The 13,260-nt window shown below is 46.8% G+C and overlaps 1 protein-coding gene across 2 annotated transcripts; it reads right to left on the bottom strand.

Moving 5' to 3' along the window:
• Positions 1-1,620: 1,620 nt before the first annotated feature.
• On the bottom strand, positions 1,621-10,056 carry LOC136654146 (zinc finger protein 3-like). 2 transcript variants are annotated; one of them, XM_066631035.1, is made up of 3 exons: positions 9,052-10,056; positions 6,768-6,900; positions 1,621-5,333 (listed from the first exon to the last, which is right to left on the bottom strand). In XM_066631035.1, the coding sequence occupies exons 1-3, from the start codon at positions 9,742-9,744 to the stop codon at positions 4,348-4,350; spliced, it is 1,812 nt and encodes a 603-aa protein (XP_066487132.1). In that variant the 5' UTR covers positions 9,745-10,056; the 3' UTR covers positions 1,621-4,347. The 2 variants fall into 2 exon arrangements, with proteins under 2 accessions (XP_066487132.1, XP_066487133.1); XM_066631036.1 differs by having other exon boundaries at positions 6,768-6,882.
• Between the last annotated feature and the right edge of the window lie 3,204 nt (positions 10,057-13,260).

Genomic DNA, 13,260 nt, shown 5'->3' with positions numbered 1-13,260 from the left:
AACATCCCATAATCCCCTTTCCTTTCCCACTTTTCCCTTCCTTTCTCGGCAAGCACTGCCAAGCTGCTGAAAGCCAGCATGGGCTGGTCAGGCAACCCTCCCAGGCCATCTGTCTCTCATCTGTCTCTCTCTCCTTCCTGAGAACAAAGACAGCTCAGCTTCCTTCGAGGCCATTGCCTCCCTTGCATATGAAGGGCTTGCTTCACAGCCCTCTTTCTGTGTTTAAGATCCTTCTTTGTCCAGGGAGATTTGTGCCACCAGGAACCCATAACACAAGGCTACCACACTTCACAATAACCTTGGTCCTTGCAGAGCTTCAAGGACCTACCAATTTGCTGCTCATTTTTATTGTTTGTCTTGTGCAACATCAACTTGACTGCACGCTTAGCATCTGTATGTATCTCCTGTGTGTGAGGGGGGCAGGAAGGCTTTTCTGGTTCTTACCATTTTGTTGGCTTTTCAGTTGGAGATTCCAGGCAGATCCCCTCTAGAGTCCTCAGAGCATTAAAGAGTTTGTTTAGTGGGAAAGACCAGCTTCCCCACTGCAAGAGTCCAAAGTGTTTTCATGGCCAGTTCTTAGGCTCATCCTTTGCCTATAGCTCTGGATTCAGGCCAGAGAGCCATTTCCACCTGTAGACTTTTGCCACCTATACCCTGTTCCTTTCCTCCCTGCTAATCACCCTTTCTTTCTTCCCTGTATCCTTAAATCTTCCCCCTTTCCACCCAGGTTCCTCTGGGAAGTCCAACTAGTCTACCTCCATCCCTTCACCCCCTACTCCATTTCCTCCCTTTGCTCTGTTGTCATTCTCCCCTCTCCTCCTCCTTGTGGAGTTCCTTAACGCTCCATTGTGTATGCTTAAATTAGTGATTTCCCCTGTATAGGTTAAGAGCAACTGTATTCGTATAATGTGTCCCCTGTTGAAATCTCATTTCAGTTCTTGAGCACTTTTCAGTAAATTTTGGTGCACCTTTACTCTTGCCACGGTCATCCTTTCACTGTCAAATGGCATAGATATCTCATTGGCCAATACGCTAAGTCCCTGCACAAAATTGTCTTCTCCCATGTATGCATATTCTTTGCGTTTTAAAAAGCATGGCTGGTAGCATAAGGATGTGCAGAATTGGGTCATGACAATTTTTTAAACAGACCTTTGGAAGGTACATTGCTTCCAGAGCTTCTTTGGCAGGCTTCTCAAGCAGCACACAAACCCATTCAGACTAGTTGAAGTCAGACGTGGGCAGGAGACTGTTTGGGATCCAGTAGTAGACTATTGAATCATATGCAGCGGATCAATGCATGTTTCTAACTCTCAGTTGTTTATAATCTTATAAAATTTAGGACTCTTTCATCCTAAATTTGACTGCTGGAACCCCTGATCCACAGTAACTCAGGTGTACGTTTGTACTTGTATGTTCAGGTCACCTCAGAGTATGGCTCATGGTCTGCTGTAGTAAATGACTCCCACTGTACCACCATTTTGTCCCTGGTTTGGTTGCTGGATGCCTTGGGATCCTGTTAAAACCATAGAGCCTGCTGAAATGGGACACAACAACCCCAACTGGTTAACACTGACTTTTTATTTACAAATATAAAGCTGCCACTGTTTAAAATCAGAGGCTCTAATTATATCTTTGTTACAGCAGACTTAAAAAAAAAAAAAGACGCACATATGCAAAACCACAACAAGTGTGAACAACTCCTAAAAACATAGAGCAGCTTGCACTACAGGCTCTCAGTTCTTGGTCTCTGAAATAAACAGCAGTGACTCCCAGACTGTGGAATGTGTCCAATTTGTATTGGACACACAAACACCCGTAGTCATGATTGCATCTGTGCGCAAGGACTTCCAAATTCAGATGACAAAGCTAGAGGTGAATTTTGGCAGAGGTGCTCATGTGCAATGGGTGGGGAAGGACTTTTTGGTCAGGGTCCCTTTCAGTGAACTGACATACTGTGTTTCCAAAACATTTTGGAATTTCCAAATTTCACTAATGAGTTGAATCCAATTAGCCCTATTATGCAGATACATGGCCCATGTGCGTTTGTGCACAGGAGGACTTCTGAACAGAATCACCTATACCCACTCCAATTGCTCCTGACACCTTCTCTTTATTAGAGTACAGGAGAGATGCTGATTTCTTGTTTAAGTGATAGGTACTTTTATCTTGTAAACAATTCTGGGTATGAGCCATTTATCCCAATCCAGCATAAATAATCCGTATACACGAATAAATGTCCGTGCATACCTCTCCCTTGTGGAGCAAGGACCAGATCCAAGAGGTGGGAGGATATAATTCTCCCACCCCATGAGATAACTGCCAACAGATGGCTGGTTTTGAACTGGCATGGATCTAGGAACCTCTGCCCTCAGTACCTACAGAAACTGACAGCACTGACAATCAATTTGGCACAAGAGAAGGGAGAAGGTCCTCACCTGCAGCTTCTTCTTGGGTGTGACCATCTCCAGTTAAGGATCACCAAGTTTAAACACCGGAGACTGATAACTACAACCTTCACAATTCTCCCTGTTTGCCTGCTCTCTCCAAGCCTCCTATGATGTCGGGATCCATTCTTCACTAAAAATCACCAATGGGAAAATAATCATTTTTCTTTTTCCACCCAGAATATACACAGTAACTGCCCTACCAATTTGAACTAAAACAGTCAATTCTTAGCTATGACTAATTAAAACAATAAAAGAGGACTAGTAACATTAACTTTAAAAAAATTTACATATTGTTCCCTCCTTCGGAATAAGAGACCTGCACCTTAGGAAACTATGAACTGCTTGGAGAAACAGAAATCCTTGTGTTTGCCTTGACAGCTCAGTGAATTCAGTTAATCCCCAATTCTTCCACCACCATCAAGGGAGAGAAAAGGGAGCTAATCCATAGCAGATGGATCCCCACAGGTGCATATTATTTTCAAGTTAGACTTGTCAGCTGGTGCTGATATCTTGGAAGCATTCCTTGCACCAGGACTTGTTCCTGACACCCCCACCCCGAAAAAGGGTGCTGTTGAGCATGTACAGAATGCTTCTTCACTGACCAAACCAGGGACAACGACGGGACAGTTGCCCCTTGGAAGTAGTCAGAATTTGAGAAGGAAGTTCAATTGAGTACATATATTGGATTGGCACCAAAACACTGAGGCCAATTATGTTTCCAAAGATCTGCTGAAACACTGGAGCTCGCAATGTTTCCCTCCAAACAGGACAACATTTTTGGAACTACATCAGCCAAAGTGGGCTGGTTGTTTGTTAGCACAGGTTCAGAGACTCCCCTTCTCCCGCTGCAGGCCTTGAATGATTATTAATAATTTCCAAAAACACTTTCAATGTAGATCCCCTTACCATCTTTATATGGTTTGTATTTGTTACAACCCTATGAGGTAGGCCCCTTATTCCCCTTTTATACATGGGGAACTCGAGTTGAAAAAGTGTAACCTCTCCAAGGCCATTCAGTGAATTCCTAGTTGAGCAGGGATTTGAACCCAGTGCTCTAATACTTAAATCCACATTGGCCATGCTAAAGCACAGAGCCCAAGCTCACAAACTACATGGCAGTCCCAATAACCCTGTGCAGGACCGGGAATCCTCTCTCCCCCAGTACACAAAAGCATAAGAACTGCCTTACTGGATCATGGTGCAAAGTCCATCCAATTCAATTCTCTACTTTCGACAGTGGCCCGGGGAAACAATGCCCCTGGGTAGGATATGGCAATGATGGCAATTTACTGTCCATCCCAGCGCCTGGCAATCAGACCTTGGTAAGAGGTTCAGATTTCTCCTTCCCGACATGTTTATGTGCGCACTGAAGTGACCATTCTGGTTAATCTCCATCTCTCAGAAAAACCAGGCTTATTCAGTGGAGAGAAATGTGATGGCACGTCAGCCCCAAAGATCCCACATCCAATAGAGCCACTGCTCCAAATTCATCCTGACAGCAGTCAAGAGTGGTCCACAGGGATATTTCCTGTCTGCCAACCAGCAACGCAGACAACTTCCTGCTCCTCTCTCAGATGGCAAATGGGAAGAAGCAGAAGAATCAGGGCTTGAGCTACTGTTGCATGAGGAAGGGAGCTTTTCCAGATGCCTCCAGCAGTCAATTTCACAGCAGAGAAGTCGCTGAGGAGAAGGAAGAAGGTTATTCCCACCTCCTCTTCCATCCTGAGCCAAGGATGCCCCTCAAGCAAACCAGCTAGGTTCCAGACAAAAGACAGTGTTAGAAGAGGGATGGAAGCTATCCAAGAACAAGGTGAAGCCTCTTCACAACTGCTAGACATTCCCTCCTTTGGTGAGGCTGAGATAGGTGAAACCGTGGGAAGACAAGGGGGGGCTGAGCTTTTTAGGTTCTTGATGAGTCTCTCTCCTCTTCTTTGTCTGACTTGTCTGTCCTCTCTTCCATTTCACTGACTTTCAATTCACTGTTTGCCTGTGGCTGTGTGGATACCTCAGGCTTGCTGCTTTCTGCGGCCTTCTCTTTCGTGTGGATTCTCTGGTGCGTGACCAAAGCGCTCTTCTGTCGGAATCTTCTCCCACACTCCAGGCAGCGGTATGGCCTCTCGCCGGTGTGAATTCTCCGGTGTATGAGAAGATCGGAGAACCTGGTAAACCTTCTCTCACACTCGTCACAGGGAAATGGTTTCTCTCCAGTGTGGATCTTCTGGTGCCTGGTGAGATCTGATGGGTAGCTGAACCGTCTCCCGCACACGCTGCAGCAAAACGGCTTCTCTCCAGAGTGAGTTCGCTGGTGGGAAATGAGATTGGAGCGCTGGATGAAGCGTTTTCCGCACTCAGAGCAGGAGAACGGCTTCTCTCCCGTGTGGATCCTCTTGTGGATTTTAAGCGTGGAGGATGAAACAAACCGTTTCCCACATTCCAGGCAGATGTAGGGCTTCTGGCCCGTGTGGATGCGCTCATGCACCTTCAGGGCGGACTGGTGGCTGAAACACTGCTGGCAGTGGGAACAGCGATAGGGTTGCTCTCCTGAGTGGACCCTCTGATGGCTGACAAGAGAAGCTCGCTGGGCAAATGCCGCCCCACATTCAGTGCACATGTGTGGTTTTTCTCCTGTGTGAATTCTCTGATGCCTGGTCAGGTGGGACAACTGACTAAACCTCGTCCCACACTCCATGCAGCGAAAGGGCTTTGCGCCTGTGTGGATGTTTTCGTGCTTAGCCAGGTCCGATGGGCGGGCAAAGCATTTCCCACAGTCAATGCAGACATGAGATTTCTCCTTCCTGGGAGTCATCCCAGGAGTGGAGTGTGTCCCCTCTTCCTTGGCCCCTTGATTTTGAAATGGTCCAACAGCTCTGCTTGCAGCCTTGCCCCCTATAAAGATGGTAGAAGAGAAATCCAGAGGTCAAGACCAACAGAACCAACATTTGTAAATGAAGCAAACAAGATTTGTGTTATTTCGATATCCTATTTTTGCACTGCACACATTCAAAGCAGCTTGCAAAAACCAAAATCAATACAATCAGAATGCATAATAAAACATCTGTTAAAAAGAATCTCTTATGGTGCAGTAACCTGCACAATTTATTCTTCATATGTCCAGAGCCAAGTCACAAAAAACTAAAAAGTCACTAAAAAGTCTGGCGGAATGCAGAGTGCTGTACTGGATGCAGAATTCAGTTTCTTCAGAATCTCAGCTTTTACTAACCCATTTTTTCAAAGCAAGATTCCAGCCCTCAAGGCTGTTCAAAATATATGTTCAGAAATATGTTTGTATCCTCCCATCCTCTAATGCAGTGTTTCTCAAACTGTGGGTCGCAAGCCAATTTCAGGTGGGTCCCCATTCATTTCAATATTTTATTTTTAATATATTAGACTTGATGCTACCATGGGATGTGACTACATTTGGGAAAATGTTACAGACTTGTACTTTTAACAAGCTACTATGTATATTCTTTTAACAATGATAGGGACTTACTCCTGGGTAGGTGTGCGTAGGATTGCAGCTTAGGATTGTTAAAAATTTTCCTGCTTGATGATGTCACTTCCGGTCATGACATCACTTCCGGTGGGTCCTGACAGATTCTCATTCTAAAAAGTGGGTCGCAGTGCTAAATGTGTGAGAACCACTGCCCTAATGTATACCATCTGCGGGGGGGGGGGGGGGAGGGGAATTCTGATAATAGCCCATAAATGCAGTTCATTCTGGAAATTGGGGTGCGGCTTGAAATGCATTGATCGATCCCCACAGAGCATGCCAAAAAAATGCAAATTGTTTATTCTCAAAACACCTCTTTATTCTTTTTTAATTTTTATTTTTTTCCGCTGACCTACACAAGTTCATCTTTCTCAAGCCTAGTGTCTTCATAGCTCTCCTCCAAATCCTCTCCAGTAAATCAACATCCCTTCTTAATCTACGGCAACCAGAATTTGACCCAGTCCGACGTGCATAGTCTAAAACAGGGGTGTTAAACTCATTTCATATAGATGAGGGTCGAAGTCAGCATTCATGGTGTCTGCCGGAAGTGACATCATTAAACAGAAAACGATATTATTAAGCAGATGATGGCCAGAAATAAGCACTTTGTTCTCACATAGAAACTCATTAGTTGCAAATGAGAGAAAAGAAAATACGCAAATCTGGTTCAAATTTTCAAAATATGAAAGAGTTCAATTATATCAGGGGAGCAGATAAATTGCTTCTGGGGGCTGCATTTGGCTGTGGGCCTTATGTTTGACACCCTTGGTCTAAAGCTACCCCAAACAGAGCAGAACAAGGAGCATCTAGCAGTAAAAGCAAGTGCTTACCTTCACCCAGCATGTCGGTCTTCCCATTATCCTGCTGTTTGGCCTCCTTGGCCAGCTGCCTCTGTCTGGCATCCAGTGCAATCCGCTGACCTTCAGAGAGATTCACAGCTGCCCCCTGGAGAGAGTCAGAGCCCTAAAATTATGTCAAAAGTCAACATTTGAGCATCTACTTTCCAAAACACTGTTTAACAAAATGGGATTGGTTTGCAAGGTGGGGAAGGCGGCTGGTAGCAAGAATTGAAGGGTGAAAAGGCAGCTATGCAGGAGTCAGAACTACCACAACAATACAGGAGTGCTAAGGAAACTTTTCCTACTCCTTTCATGTATGTATTTTAGGAACCTAAAATGCCCATCACCATGACCCACTAAACAGAAGAAGTACAGTGCACAGGGTTAGCTGGTGTGGTGCAGGGCTGAAAGCTGTGCTTTTCAACTAGTGGTATTCCACAGTATGGCATGTGGTACTGCCCTTCCTGGCTCCAACCCCACTGGGACAGTGGTGCCCCAGTGGGCAAGCCCACTGGTTCTTCAAAAAAGGAGTGATTTGGAAAAGGAGGGTGCTGAGCAAGGCCCCAAACTGGGGGGAAAAAATGAAAAGCCCTAGGCCAGAGGATCTATAGGAGCAGGAAGCCTAGGATCAAATTCCTGCTCAGCCATTAAATTCACCAAAGCTGAAATCCTATACACCAATGGTTCCCAAAGTCCTTGTCTTTGTGGGGCAGGGGGGACGGACAGCAAAGTGATCAATATGATCACACTGCTGCCATTGCAGTTACCTTTCCACTTACCTAGGGAGTCACTATGGTTCTCTAGCGGGTCTAGGAGTCTGCAATCCTCTCGGTAGCTCTCCCTGAGGCTTCAAAGTGTTGGGGGAAAAAACTTCCTGTTTCAGGACAAAAACCAGAAGTGGGTTTCTTCCTGTTTTTTCAACATTTTGAAGCCATGGGAAGGGCTGCAGAGAGGCTGTGATCGCGTTGCTGCCAATTTCTGGGCCAGCCCCCTTAAATGGCTCTTTTCCAATTTCGCTGGTGGGTCACAACCCACCACTTTGAGAACCACTGCTCAGAGGTATAGTATACACACTTACCTGGGACTAAGTTCCATTGAACTATATTGGTCTGACCTGATTTTGAAAGTGAAGTGGAGCGATCATGCCCCGCCTCCGCTAAAGCAGAAGTGAAGCGCGATTGCTCCACTTTCACTACTGAAGCTGCGGGGAGCCCTGCAGAAGGTTGCGCAGCACCTGGGAGGCGACAGGAGACTCAGTTAAGTGTACCCAAGCCCCTGCAGCCCCCCTGAGTGGCACAATCCTGGGGATCACGCTGCTGCCTTCCCCCACCCCCGCAAGAACTTAGAGCGGCTCAAACTCTCCCTGAGAGTTTGAAAACTGCTGGACTAGATTCTCCCTAAAGGCTAATTTATGCACACAGCAGATCAAGTGGAAAAAACTGTTCCATGATTATACTACTTCAAATTGCAGGCAGCTGATTTTATAACTGAATCGAACTCCCTGCATACAGAAAAGTAGATGTCAGGGGAAAGGGCCAAACCCACCCTTTTCCCTGGCATGAAAGTTTTTCTGCATGCAAGTATTTGTCCCATTCCAGAAGAGATTGTTCAAACACTGCCCACCCTCCAGTCCAGGAACAGTCCTGTCACCTGATCTGCTCTCTAGTCCTGTTCTATGAAGCAGTTGGTTCGATAAGGTTCGATGGGGCAAAAGCCCCAGGCACAAGGCATCAGGACCCTGCGGAAGCCTCTCTGAGGTTCCTGATGGAAACTGTGCTTCCAGTTTTCCACATTTTCAGGAAGCACAGTTAATAGTGTCGGGGAACCTCAGAGAGGTTTCCCCAACACACTCCTGGGTCATCTGAGGCTCTGTGAGCCTCAGGTGAGTGGGGGGGGGGCGGATTTCTGCGCTGGGGGAGTGCCATTGCGGACCTTTGCCCGGGGGGGGGGGGCTGGGGAGGTTCACTGCTGCTATGAAGTCAGAGCTCAGCTGTCTTTTTGGAGCTCAGGAGGCCAAACTTCAGCAGAACTCATAACCACTCCCTTGTGAGGAGAAGAAGCAGTTTTAATTATACAGAAGAAAGATGAACAAACATTCCTATTTTATCCTGATGGTAAATGTTGGCATGCCATGGAGCAGAACTGAGACTTCTGCATGCACTAGAAACAGCTCCCACTTTACCTGTGAACTTGTTCAGCAAATATTTAACAGTGTGAGCGGATGCTCACACATGTCCTTTGCCTGAGTTGGGTCTTTCATATTCAGCATCCTCACCTGTTGCTCTTTTTGCGAGGTCTCCTGCTGCCTCAGAAGAAATCCCTCTGCCAGCGCTACCGCCTGAGCACAAGACTCTGGGCCGCGCTCTCGGACTCGGTTCTGGATTTCCTTGGGCAAAACAGTCAAAAACTGCTCCAGGATCAGCAGCTCCAGGATCTGCTCCTTGGTCCGGCTCTCTGGCTCCAGCCAGAGATGGCACAGTTCCCGCAATCGGCTGCAGACCTCACGAGGCCCCTCCGTCTCCTGGTAGCGGAATTGACGGAAGCGCTGGCGCTGCATCTCAGCACTGCTAGAGCTTCCCCGTAGGGAGTTGGCTTTAGCTTTCCCATGGTCCCCTCTGTCTCTGGCATTCAGGCTACTTAAGGCCTGCTGGGCTTCAGGGCTGAGGGCAGGCATGAGGCGGCTCATCCCTTCCCTAGACCACTGGCAGGTGCCAACCACACGGTCAAATGTGGCCAGGTCATCCCATGAAGTCAAGTCTGGCAGCTGAGATGTTCCCCACCCTGAAGACTGATACTGAATCGTTTTCAAATACTCTTGCCACTGGGCTTCCAAGCGCTGGGATATCCCTTCTTGTCGTGGTGCTGCCCAGCGAGACAGGTCCCGGACAGTACCAGACTGGACTGAAAATGTCTCTCTTCCTGACCTCACAGATCCCTCTCCTGACTCCGTTTGGGCATGTTCCTCCATTTGCACTATACAGCGTGCTCCCTTTCACACAGTTTCCTTCTCAAGAGGTCCACCTCTCCTTCTAGTCAGCCATTTTATCTCCTGGATTGGCCTTCTCTCAACCCAAAAGCTCAGAACTGTGTTCTTTCTCTCAATCTCATGTTTTGTAACTCAGACAACCCAAAGGAAAAAATCCACGCTCAAGCTTCCTCACAGTTTCTACTCTGTGCATCGGGTGAACAAGCCCTCTCCATTACCCAGAAGACTCGGCTTACTAGGGCCAACTGGCTGAACCTCAATCAAAAAGGTTTCCCATCCAAACCGCTATGGCTTGTTTCTAAGGAAAAACAGGAAAAGAGAAAATTAGTTCAAGTCAAAGCAAGAACATACAACTGTAAAAACAGCCTATGTGTAACCAACTTGATAAACCAGCAAAGGTCCTGGAAACCACAATAGGTTCAGTCACACCAAGAAACACAAAATATGCAACTGGAGCAGAACACAAGGAATCTTTCCTTTTAAAAGTAAAGTCTTGTTTGTAATGGAAAACAACCAGAAAGTTATGTTAATAATTTTGGCTGAAATGTAGAAAACAGAGAAGCTTTTAAATGGGCAAGAGGGGGGGATGTTTTTCTAAAGCACACCAATTTTCAAACTTTCTTCCCTCAAGCAGATGTAATCCATGTCAAGGTACCTGCCAAGGAACTGTGCAGGATTCTGGAGTAAGAACATAAGAACAGCCCAACTGGATCAGGCCACAGGCCCATCTAGTCCAGCTTCCTGTATCTCACAGCGGCCCACCAAATGCCCCAGGGAGCACACCAGATAACAAGAAACCTCATCCTGGTGCCCTCCCCTGCATCTGGCATTCTGACATAACCCATTTCTAAAATCAGGAGGTTCCGCATACACATATAAGAACATAAGAATATAAGAACATATAAGAACATAAGAGTATATTCTTGGGCACTTTGATAGTTTACACAGTGCTGTCACGAGACACCAGGTTAGAGTCATTATTGCCCGGCAAGAACTAAGAGCACATCCTAGAACCCACCCAACAATCCACTGGCGCAGTCAATTCTGGGAACACTTGAAAGCAGCAGGCAACCTGTATTTCCATGAAGCTTGCCTACCATTACTGACCTTCTCATGAAGGTGCTTCCAATAAGCTTCCAAAGACCCTCAGCATTCCCCAGAACACCATTCAAAAGACTTAACTCGTCTTCCAGCCAGACTTTGCACTGCTCCTCCTCACAATAAACTATGCAATTTAAGTAACATGGTAAGTATATGGAGGGATGGGGACCTACTGATGGGAATCATGGTAAAAGTGTATAAAAATTATGCATGGTGTAGTAGACAGAGCAGATGAATGAAGTTTTTCTACTACTTTCATAACACTGGGACTCAACAGCTGGACTAGGACCCACAAAAGGGCCACAACCTGACCTCAGATGGGTCCTGGCAATGTGGTCACTGCCATTTTAAGAGCCAGCCTCACATTGGTTTGTGGGCAGTGTCTTAGATGAGATAAATTTCACAAGAGGCTTTGGCCAAGCCCTCCAATTTTCAGGAGTCCTTAGAACCCAATCTTATCCAACTTTCCAGCGGTGATGCAGCTGTGCCAACGGGGTATGTGCTATATTCTGCAATGGAGGGGCTGTCACAGAGGCATCCTCAAAGCTAAGGAACGGTTGTTCCCTTACCTTAGGGCTGCATTGCGGCTGCAACAGTGTTGGAAAGTTGGATAGGATTGGGCCCTTAGTTTCCCACCCATCCACCTGCTCTGCCTTGCCATAACAGTCCTTCTGCCCTCTCTCACTTAGCTTCCTTTTTCTCTCCCACCACCTTTCAAAACTGGGCATATGCTGTCACCATGCTGCTCTGCGCCCCTCCTCTACTTCCCACTAACCACAAAATAACCCAGCATCAGAGTGCACACCACTTGGCTACCACCAGATGGTAAAAAAAGAAACCATGACTGCTTACTCCTCCACCCCTCTTGCTCACTGGGTGTCTGAAGGTGGGCTCCATCATGCAGGTTGAGGTTTGAGATAGGTCCCAGCTCTGGACAAGTTAAAGAGCATTGCTCCAAGTCATCTGATGGTGGCAATAGCTTCAGGACAGACAAAGGGCGGCCTGTCTTCACAGGACACAAAATTAATGTATAGAATGTGCTACCATCGGACATGGTAATGGCCACTAGCAAAGTAAAGGGGGGGGGGTTGAACAAATTCAGAGAAGGAGGAAAGATCTCCTAGGTGTCATGGTGGCAGTGTATAGTCTCTGTACTGAGGCAGCAGAGTACAAAGTACAAAGGGGGGAGCAACAGCAGGGACAACTACTGCCTTCATGCCTTGCTTTTTGGCTATTGTAGGTAGCAAAACACTAGACTAGAGGGACTCATTTGGTCTGAGCCATTAGGCAGGGCTTTTCTTATGGTTTCATATTTTCAAAGCTGTCATTCTCTCTGAAACACAGTTATCCAGCATGGGCCATCAGAAGACTTAGTTGCTCATGCACAGGCAGAGTGCCTGCCAAACACATCTACGGCCCAAATCCATTTTTAGGGACACAAATTACCAACACCTTCTGTCTGAGTTTTCACGGCAGGCATGGGATTTTGTGACATTTAAAACAACCACCACCACCAGTCTTCAGGAAAACTCTTGGTTGTGTGACCACCTACACTTCAGACGGCAAGGAGGTGATTGCGTGCTGAGGTGGGACAGCAAACATTGCAGAAACATTTTCCATGAAGGCCTTATTTGAGACTGTGGCCTCAGAAATATGGCTGGTGCAGAGAGAGGCCTCTTTGGAAAGAAAACAGAGATGTTGTTGTGCGGGGTCCAGAGAGGGATAAGCCGAGCCTTTAATCGGCTCAGGAGTTAAACACATTCTGCAGAGAATCCGTATCCGCAGCACTTGCCTGCCCTTCCCCCACAGACCTTGACTCAATGGGGGTCTCTTAATCCCCCCCACCCCACCCTCTAAATCCTCAGACGCCAGCAGAATGTAAGGCTAGATGAAGCTTCTGCTGAAGCCTGCGTTTTTCCTCCAGCCTGCTGTTTAGATTTGAAGTGGTGTTTCTCTCTTTCATCAGCTCTCCTCCGTACTGTTCAACATGGAGGTGGAACAGCATCCAAAGACTCAAAACAGAGGAGGACAGAAAACTGGACACAGTTACAAAGGGTGGGGGCCCTCGAGGAAAGCAGGAAAGCTGCAACTTCCTTATTTTTGCTACATGCACAAGATCCACATTCATTAATCCAAAATAATTACCAAGGCCTGATCCCAGATCTACAATTGCAAACTTGGATTTGGATCCTCATTGCACCCATTCACGCATGGGAAGAGGGACAACATTCTGTCCTTTTTCACCCTTCCTTAAGCACAATACATCACATGTTCATGACACAGAGAGCCTAGGAGTCCTGGCACTCAGGCTTCCCCACCCCAACCTTCCTCAGAGTGGGGGATAATCCAGGAGGCTCCTGCTCATCCCTCACTCCAATCCACTGGTGCCTTACTTAA

Source organism: Tiliqua scincoides, chromosome 5, assembly GCF_035046505.1.
Source record: "Tiliqua scincoides isolate rTilSci1 chromosome 5, rTilSci1.hap2, whole genome shotgun sequence".
NCBI classification, from domain to species: Eukaryota; Metazoa; Chordata; class Lepidosauria; order Squamata; family Scincidae; genus Tiliqua; species Tiliqua scincoides.
Note: the sequence above shows the minus strand (reverse complement) of the source record. Positions and strands in the feature narration are given on the sequence as shown.

Coding starts and splice junctions, on each gene's coding strand:
- LOC136654146 (XM_066631035.1), bottom strand. CDS start 9,744: ATGGAGGAACATGCCCAAACGGAGTCAGGAGAGGGATCTGTGAGGTCA. Junction 6,901..9,051: donor CCTCGCAAAAAGAGCAACAG/GTGAGGATGCTG, acceptor ACATAATTTTAG/GGCTCTGACTCTCTCCAGGG. Junction 5,334..6,767: donor GACCGACATGCTGGGTGAAG/GTAAGCACTTGC, acceptor CCATCTTTATAG/GGGGCAAGGCTGCAAGCAGA.